The sequence below is a fragment of the Schistocerca cancellata genome, chromosome 3, assembly GCF_023864275.1.
Source record: "Schistocerca cancellata isolate TAMUIC-IGC-003103 chromosome 3, iqSchCanc2.1, whole genome shotgun sequence".
In the NCBI taxonomy this organism is placed as follows: domain Eukaryota; kingdom Metazoa; phylum Arthropoda; class Insecta; order Orthoptera; family Acrididae; genus Schistocerca; species Schistocerca cancellata.
In genome coordinates this window covers 481,261,831-481,280,977 of record NC_064628.1, presented here as the reverse complement: position 1 = coordinate 481,280,977, position 19,147 = coordinate 481,261,831, and the positions used below count along the sequence as shown (strand labels likewise).

Genomic DNA, 19,147 nt, shown 5'->3' with positions numbered 1-19,147 from the left:
AATGGTTAGTGTATTAACCTGCAATACTGAAGGTTGTAAGTTCAGAGCTCGGCAAATATCATGAAATTTTTTTGTTCCTGAATCCAATAAAATGAATTTGATTATCGTTTTTATTCAATTAATTGTTTTAAATGTAATTTTTTATTTCTATTTCTTTGTCATATCATTTACATCATTGTATCAACCTTTTTATTTGCTCTTATTTTTCTAGCTATTATTCTCTTTTCGTCTGGAATCTGCCTGTGTCATCTATAATCTGCAACCAAGTGCCAACGAGGCCTGCTCTTCGGTTGGTAATGTGGGAGCTCATGTAGCCAGTGAGAAGTTTCTGGTAACCAATGATAGCAAAAAATTACAGTTTGCTTTTAGTGCTGAAACTGAACTTTTTCTGTCTTCAGTTTGCTCATAGAGGTTAGCTTTAATAGCCGTGAACAAAGCAATCGCAATTTCAGTTCTGCCGTAGATTGCTGACTGCCGCTTTCTTGGATACATTACATATCATGAGATTGTGGTTAGCTTCAGACACAAGTATAAATTCAGAGCTACAAAACATGTTTCCTGCCGCAGTTTAGTCACCAGTTACTTAAAATCAGCTATTGACAGAACATCTCACTTTTTTTACCTTCCAATATTACTCCGCATTACACATTAACAGCTTTTGTGAAACATCTTGGTATGTTTGCTTGTGTATTACCTATAAGTGAGTGTTAGCTAGTGGTCGATGTGGCATCATCGGTGGAGGGGGGGGGGGGGGGGGGGATAGCAGGGTAGGGGGTGGAGGATTGTAAAATGCTGTTGGGAGTGTGCAGAGACAGTGGAGAACAGGGCAGCTAGATGCAGTCGAGAAATTAGATGGAGGCAGGAGAGATGGGGGGTAGCAGAAAAGGAGTGAAATAAAAAATTGATGGAATAGGGCTGTGTAGTGCTGCAATGGGAACAGGGAAGGGCTAAATGGATTTGGACAATGACTAATGAAGGTTGAGGCCAGGAGGATTACAGGAACATAGGATATATTGCAGGGAGAGTTCCAACCTGCGTAATTCAGAAAAGCTGGTGTTGGTGGGAAGGATCCAGATGGCACAGGCTGTGAAGCAGTCACTGAAACAAAGGACATCGTGTTGGGCGGTGTGCACAACGACAGGGTGGTCCAGTTATTTCTTGACCCAGCTTGTTGGTGGCCAGTCATGCAGACAGACAGCTTGTCGGTTGTCATGCACACATAGAACGCAGCACAGTGATAGCAGCTTAGCTTGAAGATCACATGACTAGAGCAGGTGGTGGTGGAAGGATGTATGGGACAGGTCTTGCACCTGGGTCTATTATGGAGATATGAGCAATGAGACAAGAGGTTGGGAGCAAGGGTAGTGTTGGGATGGACACGGGTGTTGTGTAGGTTCAATGGGTGGTAGAATACCACTGTGGATGGAAGGGATGAATAGTGGGTAGGACATTTCTCATTTCAGGGCACGACGAAAGGTAGTCGAAGCAACTGGATTACATTTCCCGCTAGGGTTTCGCTTATCTCTCGTCGTGCCCTGAAATGAGAACTGTCCTACCCACTATCCTTCCCATACCCTCCCACAGTGGTATTCTGCTGCTCACCAGACCTACACAATATCCCTGTTCACCCCTACACATCCTGTGTTCCGAAAACTTTGCCTCGTGACTCATATCCCTATGATAGACCTAGATGAAAGACCTGTCCCATACATCCTCCCACCACCACCTCCTACTACTACTACTACTACTACTACTACTACTACTCCAGTCCCATCACAAACATCATCTATCCCATCAATGACAGGGCTACCTCTGAAACCAGTCTTGTGATCTACAAGCTAGGCTGCAACCATTGTGCTGCATTCTACATCAGCATGACAACCAACAAGCTGTTTGTCCACTTGAATGGCCACCGACAAACTGTGGCCACTAAACAACTGAGCCCACCTGTTGCTGAGCACGCCGTCCAACATGATGTCTTTCATTTCAATAACTGCTTCACAGCCTGTGCCATCTGGACCCCCCCCCCCTGCCCCCCACATACACACACACCAGCTTTTCTGAATTGCGCATTTGGGAACTCTCCCTGCAATATCCTACGTTCCCACATAACCCTCCTGGCCTCAACTTTCATTAGTCATAGGCCTTACCCATCTAGCCCTCCCCTATTCCCATTGCAGCACTAAACAGCACTCTACTCCATCAATGCGCCCATTCTTTTTACTTCTCCCCTTTTCTACTACCCCCTCCCCCCTTCCCCCGGCCTCCATCTAACCTACCAACTGCACTTTGCTGCCCTACTCTAAACCATCCCTGCACGCTCCCAACAACACTTTACCCTCCCCCACCCCAACCCTGCTATCCCTCCCCCTCTCCAGCCCAATCTCCTCACCCACACCTAGTTCCCTCTCCCATGATGCACAGCTGCTGTCTGGCTCCAGCTGCCAGAGACTGTGGTCATGTGTCTGTGTGTTGCATATGCGTGACCCCGCGTGTGCACGTGTGTGTGTGTGGGGGGGGGGGGGGAGGGGGGTGATTTTTTCCCCTCCCCAAAGGCCTTGTTGGCCGAAAGCTAACTTTCCGACAGTCTTTCTGTTGTGCCTTTCCGCAACTCAGCATCTCTGCTATATGGTGAGTAGCAAGTTACATTCCATCCTGGATCTTCCATTGCTAGATTTCTACTAATCATATAGAGGAAATGCTGAGTGTCAGACAGGCTCAACAAAAAGACTGCTATACATATAAACTTTCCATTAAAAGGTCTTCTCCGAAAGTACACGATCACCACGCATATTCGCATGACTATTCTCTCTGTTTCTGATATACACAAGGACAACACACAGACTGACTGGCCACTGAAGCCAGACTATGTACAACAATTGCACCTGATGGGAGAAATTGCACGTAGGTTATGGGGGTAAGGAGGAGGCTGAGGTGGAGAGAGGGAGGTGTATCAGAGTATGGGTAGAAGATGAGCCTGCACACACGTGATGGGGACAGGGTAAGCTTACTAGGTGCAGCCAGGAAGTTTTAGGGTGGGAGGGCAAAGAAGAACAGAAAAGGAGAAGAGGAGTGGAAAACAAATAGCGGGTGCATTGGTGAAATAGAAGGCAGTGTGGTACTGGAATGGGAGCAGAGAATGCAAATGGTTGGTGAAGAACACAGACTAGCAAAGGCTGAGGCCAGGGAGGTTACGGGAATGTAGAATGTACTGCAGGGAGAGTTTCTACCTGTGCAGTTCAGAACAGCTAGTATTGGTAGAAAGGATCCAGATGGCACAGGATGTGAAGCAGTCGATAAAGTGAAGCACATATTGTTGGGCAGCAGGTTCAGGAACTGAGTGGCCCAGCTGTCTTTTGGCCACAGTTTGTCAATGGCCATTCATGTAGACAGAAAGCACAGGGCTACAGCTTAGTTTGTAGACCATGTCTCCTTTCACAGGCAGCCTTGCCTTTGATGGAATACCTGAGACCAGACTGGAGTAGCTGGTTGTGGGAGGATGTATCCGATAGGTCTTGCATCTAGGTCTACTGCAAGGATATTAGCCATGAGACAAGGGTTTGGGAGTATGGGTGGAATACGGCTGGGCAAAGAGATTCCGTAGGTTTGGTGGGTGGCATAATATTACTGTAGGTGAGGTTGGGAGGTTTGTGAGTAGGATGTTCACTAAGGGTGGCTAGGCTATATGGAAGGGACTTGGGCAACTAACTAAGTGGAGGTACTGTTCGTGGCTGGTAGATACTGACAGGCCATACTTGAGGTGGAGGTCAACATCGAGGACAGTGGCTTGTTAGGCTGAGGTGAATCAGGTGAAATGAAGGTGTAGAAGATAGTGAGGTGGAGGAATGTGGATAGGATGTCCTCACCCTTGGTCCAAATAACAAAGACATCATCAATGAATCTAAACCAGGAGAGAGTTTTGGATTTCTGGGTGGTTAGGAAGGATTTCTCTAGATCGTCCACAAATTCATTGGCATAGGACGGTGCAATGTGGGTGCCCATTACTGTACCACAGGTTTGTTTGTAGATAATTCCTTAAAAGAAGAAGTAATCAGGAAGGAGGTTGTAGGTTTGGAGTCAGTTGGGCACTCAGCACGGTAGTGTCCAATAGCGGCAAGGCCATGGGTTTTAGGAATGTTAGTACAGAGGGAGATGGTGGCATCAATAGGGACAAGCAGAGCACAGTGTGCTAAACAAACACGAACTGTGGAGAATCGGTGGAGGAAACGGTTGGTGTCCATCATATAGGAGGGTAAATTACGGGTAATAGGCCAAAGGTACTGGGTCCGTGAGAACAGAGATTCTCTCAACGGGGACACAGTAACTGGCCACAACGAGGTGTCCTAGATGGTTGGGTTTATGGATTTTCCGAAGCCTGTACAAGGTATGAGGGCGGGAAATGGTAGAGGTGAGGGGACAGATGGACTCAGGTAGGGTTCTGGGGTAGGCCTGATTTATAATCTCACCTGCAGACAAAGGTTCCATCACTGTGGTTTTGAACCAGAGGCATCACCTGGTGGAGGGATTTGTCAGATTCGTCAACCTACAAACCCTGCCGCAGCCATATCAGAATTCCAACAGAATCTACAGTCTCTCCTCAAATCCTTAGGCCCATCCCACATCTTACCCAAATCTGCCTGCCTCCTCACCCCTACCACTTCCCACACTCCCACTTTCTACATGCTTCCTAAAGTCGATAAACCCAACCACCTCGTATGCTCCACTGCAGTCAGTTACTGTGCTCCCACTGAGAGAACCTCTGCTCTCATACATTAATACCTTTAGCTTATTATCCATAACTTATCCTCCTACATAAAAGACACCAACCATTTTTTCCGCTGACTCTCCACAGTTCCTGTTCCTGTATCATATGGCATTTTGCTCATCCCTAATGATGCCACCACCACCTCCACCTACACTAACATCAGCAATGTCCATGGCTTTGCCACTACCAAACACTACCTTTCCCAATGCCTGACTGACTCCAAACCCTCAATCTTCTTCCCGGTCACCATGACCAACTATATCCTCACCCAAAATTACTTCTTCTTTGAAGACATCACCTACAAACAAATCCATGGAACAGCAATGCATGCCCACAGGGCACCATGCTATGCCAATTTATTCATGGCCATCTATAGGAATCCTTCCTAACCACCCAATCCCTTTCCTGGGTCACATTCACTGATGACACTTCGTGATCTTGACCAAGGGTGTTGGCACTACACACGCTGGCAGATGACGTTCACCAGGCATTTGCCGTAACCACACCCTGCCATCAGATCGCCACACTGTGTACCGTGGTTGGTGGGTTGGATTAAAAGAGGGGGAAAGGGACCAAACTACAAGGACATCAGTCCCTTGTTCCGAATAAAACAATGCCACAGTGTGACAATAAAACAAACGAGACTGACAACCCAAAACGAAATGAAAGGAAAAAAATCACAAGAATGACAAAGAGCAACAAACATGTAAATTAACAAAAGGGGACAAGAAAATCACAAAAACGCAAGAAACAGGATGAAAAGATTAAAACAACAAAGCAGATTACCATGGCTGGCTGACCATGAGAATGAAAAAGGAGAAGCCAGCCACTCTGCAACACATTAAAATCTCCCCTATAGAAGCACTAGGGTGGAAGAGACACAGGCACAAAGGATATACACTAAAACTTAGATCAAATGATTAAACCCACCCTCACAAATAAAACATAAAACTAAATCTGGCGATGAGGCATTATCAGATAAAATTGGGGGCAACAAGTCCGGTAACCCAAGATTTCGTCGCTGGGCAGTCAAAATGGGCCAGAGCATCAGAATATGGGCCACTGTCAACTGGTTACCAAACAGACACTCAGGAGGGTCTGCACTGCGCAGGAGATAACCATGGGTCGGCCAAATGTGGCCGATGTGGATTCGGCAGAGGACAACTAATTCACTGCGAGAGGCCTGCGTGGAAGTCTTCTACACATTCGTAGTCTCCTTAATGACACACAGTTTGTTGTGTGTACTGTTATGCCATTCTGTCTACCAAAGTCGAAAAACCCTATGGCGTAAATTAGAACACAGGTCAGGTTCAGAGATGCCCATCTCCAGAAACAGTTTCCACGTAGGCTGTCAGCAAATTCGTTGCCTGGGATGCCGACGTGTCCTGGGGTCCACACAAACACCACTGAAAGACAGGACCGGTCCAGAGCATAGACTCCTGGATGAACACTACCAAAGGATTGCGAGGTTAACACCGGTTGACAGTTTGTAGGCTGGTCAAGGAGTCAGTACACAGAAGAAGCGATTCCCCTGGGCATGAACAGATATACTGAAGTGCACGAGAGATAGCCACCAGCTCTGGAGTGAATACACTGCAGCCATTAAGCAAGGAATGCTGTTCAAAATAGCCTCTGGGGATGTAGGCGAAGCCAACATGGCCATCAGCCATCGAGCCATCAGGGTAAACCCCTTCAGAGCCCCGGAACACGTCAAGAATCAAGATGAAGTGACAGCAGAGAGCAGCATGAGTAACTGAGTCCTTAGGGTCATGCGAAAGGTCCAGACGAATCTGAGGCCTATGTGTACACCATGGAGGTGTATGGGAATGGACTTGGATGGGATGTGGTAAAGGGAAGGACTCCAGTTCTGACAGAAGACATTGCACGTGAACTGCCATCTTAGCCCTGACCTGGACCGCCAATGCGGGAGATGAACTACCGCAGGTGGAAAAAGGAGACAGTAATTCGGATGCTCAGAACTACGAATGTGTGCAACATAACTGGCATGCAGTTGTGCATGCCTGATCTGCAATGGAGGGACTCCGGCCTCCACAAGAACACTGGTCACCGGACTCGTACTAAAACCTCAGGTCGCTAGGCGAACGCCACAGTGATACACTGGGTTGAGTACACGCAATGCTGAGGGTGCCGCCAAACCATAAACCTAACTCTCATAGTCGGGGGGAGGGGGGGGGGGGGGGGCAGTTTGAACAAGGGCTTTGTAGAGCTGCAGCAGTGTAGAGTGATCTGCAACCCAGTTGGTGTTGCTCAGGCAGCAGAGGGCATTGAGGTGCTGGCAGCACTTCCACTTAAGCTGATGAAGGTGAGGTAGCCAAGTCAATCAGGCGTCGAAAACCAGTCCTAAGAATCGAGATGGCTCCACTACAGTAAGTGGATCGTCATTAAGGTAAAGTTCTGGTTTCAGATGAACAGTACGACGCCGACAGAAGTGCATGACACACGACTTAGCGGCCGAAAACTGGAAGCCGTGGGCAAGAGCCCATGACTGTGCCTGTGCTCCCTGTGTTGCGGAGCATCAACACCAGTACTGGTGGAGCAGTATGAAATGCAGAAGTCGTCTGCATACAGAGAGGGTGAGACAGATGGCCCTACAGCTGCTGCTAGACCATTTATGGCCACTAAAAATAGTAATACACTCAATACAGAGCCCTGTGGGACCCCATTCTAACGATATAGGAGGAGGGGGGGGGGACACTATTGGAGGCACCAACTCTGACACGGAAAGTAAGGATCGACAGGAAACTCTGGATAAAAATCAGGAGTGCACCTCTGAGACCCCATCCGTATAATGTGTGCAAGGATGTCGCCAGGTGGTGTCATACACTTTGCGTAGAACAAAAAAGACGGCAACAAGGTGTTGGTGTCTGGAAAAGGCTGTTCCGATGGCAGACTCGAGGGAAACAAGATTATCAGTAGTAGAGCAACCCTGGCAGAAGCCGCCCTGACATGGAGGCAGTAGGCCACGTGACTCCAGGACCCAACCAACTGCCAACACAACATACATTCCAGCAGCTTACAAACAATGTTGGTGAGGATGATGGTCCGATGGCTACCAACTTCAATTGGATTTTTACCGGGTTTGAGCACTGGAATGATGGTACTCTCCCACCATCGCAATGGAAAGATGCCGTCCCACCAGATCCGATTGAAGATGATGAGGAGATGGTGCTTGTAGTAAGATAAGAGCTGTTTAATCATCTCACCATGGAGTCAATCTGGCCCAGAAGCAGTGACAGGGCAATGTGCAAGGGCATTGAGGAGCTCCCACTCCATAAATTGGGTTTTACAGGGTTCACTGTGGCTTGTAGTGAACGAGAGGGGATCGCGTTTTCTGCTGCATAAACGACTGTGGTAGTCACCTGCTCAACCATCACATCGATGTTACCATGTGGGGAAGAGGCAACGGTGACATCAGAGATGAAAGTTTCCCAGTCCACCTTGTTTAAAGCCCATCTAGGCATGCCTCCATGGGCCTGATGCCAGGACAGTGACAGGAAGATGAGGAAGTGGTCACTACCACACAGGTCATCAAGTGCTCTTCAGTGGATAAGTGGGAGAAGTCCTGGGCTGCAAATTGATAAACCAATGGCCGAGTAACTTCCGAGCCACACTGAAATGTGTGGTGGCCCCAGTATTTAAGAGGCACAGGTCAAGTTGTCACAGTAAATTTTCAATATCTCTGCCTCGGCCAGTAAGCACAGTGCTACCCCACGAGGGGTTATGGGCATCAAAATCTCCCAAAATGTAAGAAAGGATTAGGGAGTTGATCAATCAGTGCCGCTAGTACATTCAGGGGTACTGCACCATCTGGAGGAAGATATTCACTGCAGACAATTATTTCCTGTGTCGTCCTTCTTCTGACAGCCACAGCTTCAAGAGGAGTTTGAAAGGGCACCGTTTCACTACAGACTGAGTTTAGGACATAAACTCCACCTGACACTCAATTATAGTCGCCACGGTTCCTGTAATATCCTTTATAGCCGTGGAGGGCAGGGGTCTGCACTGCCGGGAACCATGTTTCCTGGAGGGCAATGCAGAAAGCAGGTGTAAAGCTTTACAGTTGCCGTAGCTCAGACAGGCGGTGGAAAAAACCACCACAATTCCACAGGAGGATGACATGACTGTGAGACTGGGAAGGCATGAAACACCCAATGAGGCAGTCTATGCCTCAGGCTCACCTGCTGCCACCAACTTATTTCCTGAACAGCCTATATCCATTGTGTCTGAGGGTCTGGTGAGATCTAGGTCCTCAGCAGACACCAGAATCTTCACCTCATCCTCAGAAGCAGCGGTATATGTAGCAGTGGTGTGGGTGCCACCACAAGTTCCTTGTTCTTGGGAGTCTTCTTTTCCGATTTATCGTGGTGTTCCTTGGGTTTCCCTTGCTAGGAAGACTTCACTGAATCAGTCTCCAAGACTGACGATGAGCGTGAAGCCCTATGACCAGCTGTTTTTGGGCTCTTTCCCACTAGCAGAAACCTGGGCAGGGAGTCACCCAAGGGACCCATTTCTAGCGAGAGGAGCCAAAGAAGCATTATGCTTCTCTGCCTCAGAAGTGGGGACTGAAATCCCGAATGGTTGGGGGGATGTTACTCCTGAAGTAGATGGTGTGGAAGCAACAAGGAGGGAAGAGCCCCCCCCCTCCCCCACTATTAAGGGGGCAGGTGTAGTCTCCCGGTTCCGAGATGCGACAGGAATATGAGGAACTGATGGGGCGACAACTGTTCTCATAGTGGCGGCATATGAGATGGTCATAGCCATAGGATGTAGGTGCTCAAATTTACTCTTAGCCTCAGTGTAGGTGAGTCGGTTCAGGGTCTTATATTCCATGTTTTTCCTCTCTTTCTGTAAAATCCTGCAGTCTGGTGTGCAAGGTGAATGATGCTTTCTGCAGCTGACACAGATGGGAGGCGGGGCACATGGTGTATTGGGATGCAATGGACGTCCACAATTTCGACAGGTGGGGCTGGAAGTACAGCGGGAAGACATATGGACGAACTTCCAGCACTTAAAGCACCGCATCGGGAGAGGGATATATGGCTTGACGTCACAGCGGTAGACCATCACCTTGACCTTCTCGGGTAATGTGTCACCCACGAAAGCCAAGATGAAGGCACCACTGGAAAGCTGATTACCCCTCAGACCCCATTGGACAAGCCGGACGAAATGAACACCTCTTAGCTCTAAATTGGTACACAGCTCATCATCAGACAGCAAAAGACGGTCCCTGTGGAATATAATATCCTGGACCATATTTCAGGGCTTATGAGGCGTGATGATAACAGAAACATCCCACTACTTGCCACAAGCAACTAATGCCTGTGACTGGGCAAAGGATGCTATTTTTATCAAAACTGACCCAGAGCACATTTTGGACAAGCCCTCCACCTCCCCAAACTTGTCTCCAGATGCTCCACAAAAAACTGAGGCTTCATGGACATGAAAGATTCCCCATCAACTCTCATACATACGAGATACCGGCGCAAATAAGCTCCACTGCCATCCTTAGCTTGGCATTCCTCCTGTGGTGTGGCCAGGGAGAGGAACAATTTGGGGTCACATTTATTGGCACTGAAGTTAGACTTTGCCCACTTAGACTGCTGCTGGCAGACCACCAGCAAGAGATGACATTCCACGCTTCACGGTGTGTCATCTGGTCTGATGCCACCCACTCCAACCCCATGGGTGCCACCCAGACGCAGTAAAGGCCACCTGTCAGGATGACCATTGCATAGGTATGGTGGAAAACACACCCAGGAAGGTGTCCTCGTCCAAGAGATGGAGAATGAGCAGGACTGCAGTGTAATGACGAGAAAGTGGGCTAAAGCTCTCAATGCACAGTGGACACGATGCACCATGTAAGGCGCCCTTCCCCAATTGGCTCGCTCTTCGGCAAAATTTGGAAAAATGGAGGTCTAACCCTACAGGGGACCATCACATAAAGGCCAAAATATGTGAGAGACTCCCTCTAGTCGCCTCTTACGACAGGTAGAAATACCTTGGGCCTATTCTAACCTCCCGGACCCACAGGGGGATGTGTACCGTGATTCATCACACCACACAACATTCTACCACTGTTCAATCGTCCAATGTTTACACTCCTTACAGCAAGTGAGGCGTCGTTTGGGATTTACCGACATGATGTGTGGCTTATGAGCAGCCGCTTGATCATGAAATCCAAGTTTTCTCAACTCCCGCCTAACTCCATAGTACCTGCAGTGGATCCTGATGCAGTTTGGAATTCCTGTGTGGTGGTCTGGATAGATAGATGTCTGCCTATTACACTTTACGACCTCTTCAACTGTCGGCAGTCTCTGTCAGTCAACAGACGAGGTCGGCCTGTACGCTTTTGTGCTGTGTGTGTCCCTTCACGTTTCTAATTCGCTATCACATCGGAAACAGTGGACCTAGGGATGTTTAGGGATGTAGAAATCTCGCGTACAGACATATGACAAGTGACACCAAATCACCTGACCACGTTCATAGTCCGTGAATTCTGCAAAGCACCCAATTCTGCTCTCTCATGATGTCTAATGAGTACTGAGGTCACTGATATGAAGTACCTGGCAGTAGGTGGCATCACAATGCACCTAATATGAAAAACGTCTGTAAGTGGGGGTGTCCGGATACTTTTGATCACATAGTGTGGAGGTAGATACAAAGTACGCTCTTTTTTGCAGATGACACAAACACTGCAAGAAGTAGCAAATCAAGTAGTCTTAGAAAAATTAGTTGTTGAAATTTTTATGGGCACTAATAATTGACCAGTCACATTAATGTGACTACCTGTCAAAAGCCTGAACAACCACCTTTTGCACCACCAACCATTGCGAGACATGCAGGAAAAGAATCAATGAGGTTCTGCAAGGTACCGACAGGGATGTGGAGCCCTGCAGACTCCAGTGCTGCAGTCAGCTGATGATTCATGGTGCGAACAGCCCGATTGAGGTGGTCCTGCATATTCTCAATTGGGTTTAAATCCAGGGGGACTGGTGGCCAAGGGAACACAATAAACTCAATCCTGCTGCTCTTCGAAACAGGTACATACACAGCAAGCTGTGTGACATGTTGCATTATCCACTGGTAGATATGTCATTGTTCCAAGGAAAAATGAACTGCATGTAGGGGTGGACAAGGTCACCCCAAGGACAGATGCATACTTCTGTTGATCCACTGTGCCTTTCAGAATGATGAGCTCACCCACAGAATGCAACATAAACATTCAAGACCATAATGTTCCCCTCTTGTTTGATTTCAGACATTACACACCAACTGCCTTCTGTTTGATGGAACATAAGATGTGATTTATCAGGGAAGGTCATCTGTCGCCACTCAACCGACGTCCAGTTGCTGTATTTGTATGTAAATTCCAGCCCCCATTGCCAATGAACAGTAGTAAACACGGGTGCATGAACCAGGCACCTGTTGTGATGTCCCATATACAGCAATGTTCACTGAATGGTCCTTGAGGAGACATTGTTGGTAACCCCCTTTGTTTACTTGGGTAATCAGCCTGTCAACAGTTGCACATGTATTCACCCAAACACATCTCCACAGCCATCATTCACTTTGTCATCTATGGCTTGTGGTGCACCACAGTTGTCTTGGCACCAGTTTGGATAGTGTCATTCTGCCATCCACGGTATACTTCAATCACAGCAGCATTTGAACAGTTCACAAACTTACAGTCATATCGGAAACATTTTCACCCTTGACCCCAGAGGCAATTATCATGCCTTTGTGGACACCAGATAAATTGCTCCATTTCTGCATTATGACAACATATGCATTGTTTTCCGTGAAGCCCAACATGCTTTATATACCTTCCACGGCTAGTCCTACCACCTGTGAGCAGTTATTGCATGCCGACATCAACTATAGGTGGTGGTCACATTAATGTAACTGGATCATGTAAACTACTTACTAGCCAATCCCTCGTCCCTGAAGTTTAAAAGACACACTATATACCATTCACATCTTGTAAAGCCCGCTTTACACTGGCGCAGACAGAACAGATTCTGTACTGAATTTGCAGCCGAGTTAGCCCCTCTTCTAACTATAACACATCGTAGATCCCTCGAACAAAAAAAATGTGCACAGTTCTTGGAAAAGGCACAGGTCACACCTGCCTACCAAAAAAGTAGTAATGCTCCACAAACTATCATCTAATATCCTTGACATTGATTTGTTGTAGAATCTTAGAACATATCCTGAGTTCCAGTTTAATGAGATACCCTGAACAGAATGATCTTCTCAATGTCAACCGGCATGAATTTTGAAAACATCGACCATGTGAAACCCAACTCATACTTTTCTCACAAGACATACTGAAAGCTTTGTATCAGGGCAACCAGGTAGATGCAGTGTTTCTTGAAACCCGAAAGGCATCTGACTCAGTAATGCATGTATGCTTATTGGCCAAAAGTACGATCATATGAGGGTATCAAGTGAAGTTTGTGACTGGATTGAGGACTTTTTGGTAGGTAGGACACAGCAAGTTATCTTGGATGGGGAGTCATCATCAGATGTAGAAGTGATTTCGGGTGTGCCCCAGGGAACTGTGTTGGGACCCTTGCTGTTGATCTTGTATATTAATGACTTTGCAAACAATATTAATAGTAAAATCAGTCTTTTTGCAGACAATGCAGTTATCCATAATGAAGTACTATCCGAAGTAAGAAGCATAAATATTCAGTTAGATCTTGATAAAATTTCAATGTTGTGCAGATACTGGCAACTTGCTACAATTCAGAAATGTAAAATTTTGCATTTCACAAAACAAAAAAATTAGTTATCCTGTGACTATAATATTAATGAGTTACTGCTGGAAACGGCCAACTCGTACAAATACCTGCATGTAGCGCACATTGTAGGGATATGAAATGGAATCATCACATAGGTTCAGTCATGGGTAAAGCACGTGGTAGACATTGGTTTATTGGTAGAACACTGTGGAAGTGCAATCAATCTAACAAGGCTGCTTACAAATCACTCATACAACCATTTCGAGAATATTGCTCACGTTTGTGGGACACGAACCTGATAGGACCAATAGGTCATATTGAAACACAGACAGTGAAGAGCAGCACAAACGGTCAAAGGTTTGTTTAATCCTTGGGAGAGTGCCACAGAGATACTGAAGTAACTGAACTGGAAGACTCTTGAAGATAGACATAAACGATCCTGAGAATGTCTATTAATAAGGTTCCGAGAACTGGCTTTAGGCAATTACTGTAGGGATATAGGCCTACAACAGCCTCCTATGTATAGCTCATACAGAGATTGTGAGGATAAGATTAGAATAATTACTGCACACACACACACACACACACACACACACAAACAGAGAGAGAGAGAGAGAGAGTGAGAGAGAGAGAGAGAGAGAGAGAGACATTCAAACAATCATTTTTCCCACATTCCGTACCCGAATGGAACAGGAAGAAGCCTTAATAACTGGTACGATGGGACATACCCTCTGCCATGCACCTCACAGTGGTTTGCAGAGTACACATATATAGATGTAGAACTGAACGAGCGTCAACAAATGAGAATTTTCTCTGGTATAAATGGTCGACTAATATGGGCAGGCACCATTTGGCCCCATTTGGTTCAAATTCACTGGTATTTGGTCATGTTCAGCTGGTTATTAGTCTTTCAGAGAAACATCAAAGGCAGTTTGCATCCTCTCCACTTTGGTGCTACTAGCACACAGGGAATTTGTTGGGCACTTTGCAGTTGATTTTTGCAGTTGGCTTGAGTTGTGTGAGGGATGGAGTGGTTTGATGAGAATGTAATGTGAGAAACATGATACATTCTTTAGACACTTCCATCAGGCATGAACAGAGTGAGTAAGCACAAGCTTACAAGCCCACATCCTGAAACCTGCCTTAAGTTATGTATTGCAGCCTGCCTAAAATCTTGGTTGTGATGACAGACATCTGTAAACCACAGCCCAAGGTCTAGGTTAGATTGGAAAGTGGAAATCTGGCTGAGAGTTGGCGAAGTCAACAAATATGAAAGTATAAAATCTGGTTGTGCTAACAAACTGACCAGTAGCAAACCCTAATGTTTATGTAAGGGGATTTCAATACTTAACTTTTACTCAAAAAGTAGCACACATACAACAGATATAGACCTATTGTCAAGTGTTCTATCTCTCTCTCTGTTTGCACATATGTGATGCCACAGGCTACGTCGTCATTTTATGTTGCAGGTTGGAGTCGACATCCGGTTTGGGTGACCACAAACGTCTGATTAATGTGAAAAGTCAAAATGTAAGCAACAGTTCAAAAATATATTCCCTTCACCCTGTCTACGATGATGTATCACTTTTTAGAAATTATGCCTACAATAATTCGTCATATCCAAAGTTATCTATGGACAAAAGTTTAAAAAAAAGGACCTATAACAAAATAATTACATACGTTTCTGGCCAAAAGTTGATATCAGTCTCCATTTGGCATCCCTACTAGGAAACCTAGCACTGTGCACTGAAAATCTATATTTAATACAAAAATGTTATCTTTGCTGTATTACGAGTTGCTTAAGGCACATAAAATTCACTTGGGAATTTAAAAATACCATTGCATTAATAACTTCCGTAACAGAATGGAGAGCGGAATACTGACCAGCTATGTAAGTTCTTAACCTACATAAATAACTTGACTTAAAAATAAAAAAATTTGTGATTCTTAAACATAATGGTAAAGAAAACCGAGATTGCTGGTGGTAAAAACAAAGTTGTGTAACCACATAATACTCGATGTTTTAAATGAAAAAGTGGCTAAGACAGCAACGATAAAAATAGCATCATAGTGTAAGGCCAACAGCGTTTTACTGCATTTGGCTCTTTCCAATTGTTTTAAAATTATGCAGAATTTTTCCCCATAATTATGAATGAGCGAACGTAAGCTTTATTCCGACACGACTATTAATATTTCAGCAGTCGTTGTTATTGACTGTTTATGTATGAAACGGTTACTGACTGTTTATGAATGAGATGTCTCGTTCCGCCGTAATTGAGGGATTCACGGAAGGCGATGTATGAATGAAGGGATCAATGCACGACAATTTCACCAACCACAAACAAACATTAATCTAGTCTACACAACTTAAATTGTAGCAGGAATTGATTTGAAGTAACACTTCATATATATTCGGTAACGCTGTTGCAGTCGAAAGGTCACTGTTGATGTCTTACCACTCATTGCAAAACTTAGAAAGATTACAGACTGTTTAAGAAATATCAACAGTTCGCACTGTAATAACTAGAAAACAACTTTTACAACAAAGTACAAACAAAACCAATTACACAGCGCCAAGGAAATGGCGCGAAACACTCGCGCTCGTTTTTGTTCCCATTGTGGCCAACTGTAAACTACGAATTTTCTTCTCAGAACACTTTCTTCTACCTCCCTGATACGGGTAGGCTGGCTCCCTATATCGCGAAGCTGCCAAGAAGGAACCTCCTTGAAAACTTTGTAATATACCTTTGCCTCAAAACACAAAACAAAACATAATGCCGATTGCCGTGAATATAGGGGTTAGTTGTGTGTTGTTATCGTAGGAAGTGCGTTGAGTGAAGTTACTGTATTTTATGGAATGACACCTTTCGTATTGAAACATAATTATGCATAGCATTCATAGACAAGTACATTTCGTGAGAAGAATTGTATCTGACGTTACTCGAGTTTTTAAAAATGCTGCGGTAGCGAAACACCAAGTGTGCACACACGTGAGAATTCTCAGTAGTGTACGGTTCAATAGTTCTACGGTGCACTGTATGCAGAAGAGTGATAACATTGATGGAGATGCGGCAAGTATAACAAACGGAAACCCTGATCTGGAGAAAAAACTTAAAATTCTTAACTTAGAGATAGATGTCTTGCGACAAGAAGGCGCGCAAGTTCCTGAGAACGTGAATACAGAACAATGGAAAGAACTATTATCGATGCCAACAAGAAGTAAGAGACTAAAATACCTGAAGTATCTTTGGAAAATAGAAATGAAGGAGTTGAGCAGGCTGAAGAAAAAACAGATGCGACAACAGGAAAGACTGAAGGGGTTGGAACATGCTGGACAAGAAGAGACTGCTCACATCCAGTACGGTTTAGGCAAAAATACTTTGTTTTTGCGTGTGTATGATACGACTATAAACCGATTTTATAACAGTAGGCTTTTGACCGCTATGATGTTTGGTCAGAAGCTTGTGATGGATTGTAGTTACGATTCGCAGATGGTGAAGCGTGAGGCGCAAAATTGCGCGAAGCAGCTCATGATGGCATTTGCAGAGAATCGGTTACACGATGATCCGTTTGATTTACATTTGTGTAATATTAACCGCGAAAGTGTAACGATGCAAGAGTTGCACAAATTTATTAACCCACTGTATGAAGATCATTTTCCACTTAATTTAACGGAAAATAGTTACTTGGACTTGTTTCCCAAAGACAAAATTGTATATTTAACACCACATTGTCGAGAAGAATTAATAAATTACGATCATGAAGCTGTCTATGTTATAGGCGCCGTAGTTGATAAGTCAAGTTTAGGCCCTGTTTCTTTAGCAAAAGCCAAACGCGAAGGTGTGAAAATGGCAAAACTTCCTCTGGACAGGTACCTAACTTGGGGTGCAGGTAGTGGAAAATCTCTTACATTGAACCAGATGATACAGATATTGTTGGAAATCAAAACAAGCGGAGACTGGGGGAAAGCTTTGTCTTTTGTACCTAGAAGGAAACTGGCTATGGCAGCTGAAAGGGAAACAGCTTTTTTAAAAGGAAGGAATAACTATGAATTTAGAAGACCCGTGGAGGTTAGAAGAGCTTGGAATACAAAGTGAATAAATTGCAACTATTGTTATTCGCTGCAGTAACACATCAGAGTTACTACTCTAACTCTTTTTGTGCTTTTGAGCTGTGTAACTATAAGTAGAGTGTTTCATATATTTTTATACTTTCTGTTCTGTTTGTCTGATAAGTACTGTTCACAAGCTAGTTAATCATACGGAAGATATGCAAAATAATAAGCTTGGAATATAAAAAGAAATGTAAATTGCTATGTTACATGCAATAAAGTAAATAATATTTATTATCCATTCTAAGTAATGTAATTCACTGTTAACTTATTATATATAAATTATATAGAGAGTCCTAACATGGACTTTGGAGTTTGTTTTTTTATACAAACTTGGAGGTTAATTCATCCGGTATACATAAGCAAAGTTTGTGTTGTGGTCTTCAGTCTGAAGACTGATTTGCTGCAGCTCTCCATGCCGCTCCATCGTGTGCAAGCCTCTCCATCTCCCAAGTAACTACTGCAACCTACATCCTTCTGAATCTGCTTACTATATTCATCTGTTGGTGTCCATCTACAACTTTTACACCCCACTTCCCTCCAGTACAAAATTGGTGATCCCTTGATGTCTCAGAATGTGTCCTACCAACTGATCCCTTCTTCTAGTCAGGTTGGGCCACAAATTTCTTTCCTCCCCAATTCTTTTCAGTACCTCCTCTCATTAGATATGTGATCTAGCAATCTAATCTTCAGCAGTCTTCTGTAGCACCATATTTAAAAAGCTTCTCTTCTCTTTATGTCTAAACTGTTTATCATCCATGTTTCATTTCCTTACATGCTTTTGGAAAAGACTTCCTGCTGTACTCAATGTTAACAAATTTCTCTTCTTCAGCTTTTGTTGCCATTACCAGCCTGCATTTTATATCCTCTCATAGGCTTTCATCAGTTAATCTTCTGCTTTAAGTGTCTCATTTCCTAATCTAATTCTCTTAGCATCATCTGATTTAATTTGACTACATTCCATTATCCTTGTTTTGCTTTTGTTGATGTTCATCTTATATCCTCCTTTCAAGACATTGCCCGTTCCACTCAACTGCTCCTCCAAGTCCTTTGCTGTCTCTGACAGAATTACAATGCCATCAGCAAACCTCAAAGTTTTTATTTCTTCTTCCTGGACTCAAATTCCTACTCCAAATTTTTCTTTTTTTTTCCTTTACTGCTTGCTTAGTGTACAGATTGAATAACACTGGTGGTTGGCTACAACACTGTCTCAGTCCCTTCTAAACCACTGCTTCCTTTTCATGTCTCTTGACTCTTGTAAATGCCTGCTGGTTTCTGTAAAAGTTGTAAATAGCCTTCTTGCTCCCTGTATTTTACCCCTATTACCATTAGAATTTCAAAAAGGGTATTCCAATCAACCCTGTCAAAAGCTTCCTCTAAGCCCACAAATGCTAGAAACATAGGTTTGTCTTTCTGTAACCTATCTTCTATGAGAAGTTTTAGAGTCAATATTGCCTCGCGTGCTCTCACACTTTTCTGGAACCAAAACTGATCTTCCCCGAGATT

At 44.7% G+C, this 19,147-nt stretch overlaps 2 protein-coding genes across 3 annotated transcripts in view; one reads left to right on the top strand and one right to left on the bottom strand.

Moving 5' to 3' along the window:
• The window catches only part of LOC126175247 (mini-chromosome maintenance complex-binding protein), a 75,357-nt gene extending 59,213 nt beyond the window's left edge, over nucleotides 1-16,144 (bottom strand). Inside the window, exon 1 of one of the 2 annotated variants that reach the window (XM_049921888.1) lies at nucleotides 15,987-16,144. In XM_049921888.1, coding sequence (XP_049777845.1) covers nucleotides 15,987-15,993 — 7 coding nt within the window. In that variant the 5' untranslated portion in view covers nucleotides 15,994-16,144. Of the gene's footprint in view, nucleotides 1-15,210; nucleotides 15,346-15,986 lie in introns of those variants that run through there. The other variant, XM_049921889.1, reaches the window with a different exon arrangement.
• A 130-nt stretch (nucleotides 16,145-16,274) lies between these two features.
• On the top strand, nucleotides 16,275-17,888 carry LOC126175248 (mitochondrial ribonuclease P protein 1 homolog). Its single transcript, XM_049921890.1, has one exon. The coding sequence runs from the start codon at nucleotides 16,416-16,418 to the stop codon at nucleotides 17,625-17,627; it is 1,212 nt and encodes a 403-aa protein (XP_049777847.1). The 5' UTR covers nucleotides 16,275-16,415; the 3' UTR covers nucleotides 17,628-17,888.
• Nucleotides 17,889-19,147: the final 1,259 nt, after the last annotated feature.